Here is a 4236-nt window from a genome sequence, read left to right on the forward strand (position 1 = left end):
CAGTATCATGGTTCATTTGTTAATTCACCTTGTTAAGGAGGTAAAGCTCGGAGGACCTGTTCAATACAGATGGATGTATCCAATTGAAAGGTATACATAATTTGACATTGCACTCTTTAATCATTTCTTAAAACTTATTATATTTACTAATAACAATATAATCTTTTGAAAGGTACTTAGCCCATCTTAAAACATTTGTGAGAAATAGAGCTCAACCAGAAGTATCTATTGCAGAGGGTTATATTCTTGAGGAAACAATTACTTTTTGCTCAATATATTTAGAAGGAGTAGAAACAGTCTTCAATCGACCACGTCGCAATGATGATGATAATGAAAATGCATCTAGTTAAGTGCTTAATTTGAACCATAAGAGCAAGATGCAAATACATTGTTATATACTAACCCAATTTCAGGAGTTACTTCAACCATATGAAAGGTAAGTGCTTAACTTAGGTATTATATTATTGAACCCATTTGAACTACTTTGAATTATCATAACACATATATTACTTTTCATTAATCGCAAAGAATTCTTATCTCATAAGCAAAGGAAAAATGATAGAACTACTATTACTAATGATTTGGTGATTAAATGGAAGTTATAGGAATTTCCAGATTGGTTAGTTACAGGTTACCGATTAACAAATTTTATCAACTAAATGTGAATGATTATACTTTTTATTGATTCATCCACTTAAACAATATATTTTACTTAGGTACCTAATATCGATGAGGCCGATCCCGAAAAAAGATTGTTGATAGCATTGGCTTGTGGTCTAAGTTCATATGCTAAAAGAAGGAAGGGTTATACGATCAATGGTTTCAAGTTTGATACATTTGCTAGTGAAAGAACTCATAAAACTCAAAATAGTGGAGTAATGGTGGCAGCCGATGGAAATAAATACTATGGAAGATTAACAGATATACTTGAAGTTGACTACCTTGGATCCTATAAAGTCGTGGTTTATTGTTGTGATTGGTGGACACTGTAACTGAGATAGAATATAGTGGTTCTAGAACTCGAGTGAGCTTTTCAAAGTTGATTCACACGGGCCGATTTTTAACTGATGAGCCATTTGTTATTTCTAGTCAAGTTACACAAGTTTTTTATATTAACGATAAATCAAAAAATGGTTGGAATTAAGTAGTTGAAACTAAGCCTAGGGACTTGTTTGAAGTTTGATGTAATCAATTATTTTGAGTTGTCTATTTTTTATTTGTGATGATGATATATTCTCATCTTTTCGTTGTCACTGAAGGTTTCATCGTCGTGAAATCATGACCTTTCGAAGTAAAGCTACGAAGATCAATGCTGAAAATTATGCTCAAATCAAACAAGAGGCTAGTGCAAACCAAGCTCATATTGCTAATTTTGGACCTTTTCAACCAAAAAGTCTATTGTTACTCCAGCACAAGATCCCTCTACTAGCTTGGTACCTACAGTTACCAAGAAACATGATGCCAAAGCTTTACCTCTTGATAAAGGCTTTATGTCTCGAACCTTGAAGACTACAACTTGTAAACCTACAATAACCAAGAATCATGATCCTCCTTCTACCTATAAATCTACATTAGAGGATGTTGTTAAAGAGTCATGTAACGGAAATGAAGATCCCAAAGAGCAAGATGAGCATCCAAAAGAAATGGAGAAAAAGGTTCCCGGGAGAAGAAAACAAGTGTGGAAGCCAAGGGGTAATGTTCATTGGAAAGATAATATAGATGTGGATCCAGATGAGGTTGTCTAAGTAGAAGGTATACATACTCGAATGATCATAATATGCATATTTGATAAAAATTGTGTATTTATTATTACTTGTTTTTTTGATTGAGGAAAGATAACGGAGAATGAGCCTCTAAAATTAAGAATAATGGAGGGGACTACAGTTTCTAAGCATGTTTGGTGCTTACCATCAGGAAGAAGGATCATTATTCATTTTAATGAATATGATCAACCAATTAGAAGGGGGGGACTTGTACTTGTTCATTTTCTGTCTGAATTGTCAAAAGACGGAACCTTTTGTCCACTTGGAGCACAAAATTGGAAACATGTTAACGATCATTACAAGCAAAGGATCATTAAAACAGTTTGGGTATGCATTAAATATTCTTTATTATTATAATTTGATATGAATATTCTCACCATATGCTTATTTGACAAAGGAGATTCTCACCATATACATAGGATAAATTTGTCATATATAAATATGAAGTGGAAGCATTACATGTGGGAGCTTCAAAGGGACTATTATCAACCTAATGTAACAAAGGAAAAGATTATTGAGAATATGCCTAAAATTGTGATAAAAGAGCAGTGGATTAGCTTGGTTTCTTAATGGGACTCAGAAAAGTTTAAGGTATTTGTACATAGGTATTATGATAAATTTAACATAAATTTAAGTTTTATACTTAACAAGTTAGAAACTAATAATTTAATATTGACAGAAATTATCAACATTGGGAAAAAGAGCTCGAGAAATGCATAATCATGTATATACTACAGGGTCAAAAAGCTATGCTCAACGGAAAACTAAATTTGTAAGTATGACTACAATTATTGTTAATGCTTATAATGAGACAATTGCATTTGCTTGTATCAAGAGAACCTAGACGGTTAGAAATGTGGAATCAAAGAGAACCTAGTGGGTTAGAAATGTGATAAGTTTATTTCTTTGTGATAATCCGTTGCTTTTATATAGGTTAAGTTGAATCAAAGAGAACCTAGTGGGTTAGAAATGTGGAATCGTACTCACACTACAAAGAGTGGTGGTTATGTAGAGGATACATACACTCAAGAATTCATAGTATATTAGAGTATCAAATTGGAAGCATTTATAATTATAATAACTATAATTGCATATTTCATTTATAATTTTGTATTGTTATAGGACATTGTTAAAACTTAGGTTGATGAACATTTACGTGATTCGAAACAACCTCGTGAGGTGATTGAGACAGAAGTCTTTAATGAGATGATGTATCAAGAAGACAAACCTAATCAGCATGTTGTTGGTTATGGTCATGGGGTTACTAGATCTCATGTGTTTGGTATTGAAGCTCAATTACAAAAGAGCAAGATGGGTGATTGTGGTGGTACTTTAAGTGATGTTATGGGGCTTAAATCCTACCTATTGTTTGTTGAGAGAAAAAATGATGAGGTTATTTCCCAACTACAAAAAAGAAATGATGAGGTTACTTCCCAACTTCTGAAAAAAACGAAAAAGTTGAAGAACTAAGAGCTCAAAATGAAAAAATTCTCACTCAACTTGATCGTTAATCTACATTCTTAGATCAGTTACAACAAAATCAAAGGACAAGTGAGAATCATTATTATTTTTATCATCCATCGAATCTTTTTCATATTACTTTTTAGTGCTTATGGTAGAAGTGTAATTATGAGCTTTTTCATGTTATATTTTGCTTGCAGTTGGATGAAGTAGATCCTTTATTCTTTTAGTTTTGCTAATGTTGTGCATTTTGTTTGATTTGTTGCAGATTTTTGCTGTTGATGTTCATATTATGACCAAGAAATCATCTTTTGCGAAGGTCTTGACGCTAAAGTGGAAATTGCAACATAATGAAAACAATTTTGCAGGCCTTTAACTTTTGACAAATTTTTAGCTTTATAGATTTTGCACTCTTTAACATCGACGAATGTATGAGTGTATGTGAATATTAAAATTAGGTATTTTTTTGGTTGGACTTTTCTGACCAAGCTAAAAAAATTAAGGTCAAAGCTCCATCAACGAATGTATGTGCGTATATGCATATCGAATTCGAATACTTTTGTGGATATGATGATTTGGTATGATGTTTGTTGGTAATTATGTATATTTTGTGAATTTTATATACTATGAAAAAGGCTAATATATATTGGGGTGATGATAAGTTGTCAAAAGTTCATACATTTTCAACGCATGTAAATGTCTAAAACAATAATCTAGATATCCATGGTTTATTCTCTTTTAGACGTATAAAAGCGTCTAAAATATTAAGCATTTTCCACATGATAAAGCATATAAAATATTTTCATTATCCACTCTTATTAGCGTCTAGAAGGTTTTCTTCTTCACGCTTTAAAGCGTCTAAAAACATAAAATTGCATTATTGTTTTGGGCACAAAATTTTTTTCCCCACAGCAAAAGGTGTGGAAAAACGCTTTTGTTATCCACAAAAATAATTGTTGAAACAAATGCGTCAAAAATTTGTAACGCACTCTTTTTGGACGCTTCCTGAACC

At 32.0% G+C, this 4236-nt stretch overlaps 1 protein-coding gene across 1 annotated transcript; it reads left to right on the forward strand.

Annotated features, from left to right (window-relative positions):
* The first annotated feature begins 1868 nt into the window (after window positions 1-1868).
* LOC130813445 (uncharacterized) lies at window positions 1869-3600 on the forward strand. The gene is made up of 7 exons (XM_057679277.1): window positions 1869-2090; window positions 2211-2324; window positions 2443-2535; window positions 2697-2801; window positions 2904-3188; window positions 3425-3433; window positions 3493-3600. The coding sequence occupies exons 1-7, from the start codon at window positions 1869-1871 to the stop codon at window positions 3598-3600; spliced, it is 936 nt and encodes a 311-aa protein (XP_057535260.1).
* Window positions 3601-4236: the final 636 nt, after the last annotated feature.

The sequence above is a fragment of the Amaranthus tricolor genome, chromosome 5, assembly GCF_026212465.1.
Source record: "Amaranthus tricolor cultivar Red isolate AtriRed21 chromosome 5, ASM2621246v1, whole genome shotgun sequence".
NCBI lineage: Eukaryota > Viridiplantae > Streptophyta > Magnoliopsida > Caryophyllales > Amaranthaceae > Amaranthus > Amaranthus tricolor.

Coding starts and splice junctions, on each gene's coding strand:
- LOC130813445 (XM_057679277.1), top strand. CDS start 1,869: ATGGAGGGGACTACAGTTTCTAAGCATGTTTGGTGCTTACCATCAGGA. Junction 2,325..2,442: donor AAGAGCAGTGGATTAGCTTG/GTTTCTTAATGG, acceptor TAATATTGACAG/AAATTATCAACATTGGGAAA. Junction 2,802..2,903: donor CATACACTCAAGAATTCATA/GTATATTAGAGT, acceptor GTTAAAACTTAG/GTTGATGAACATTTACGTGA.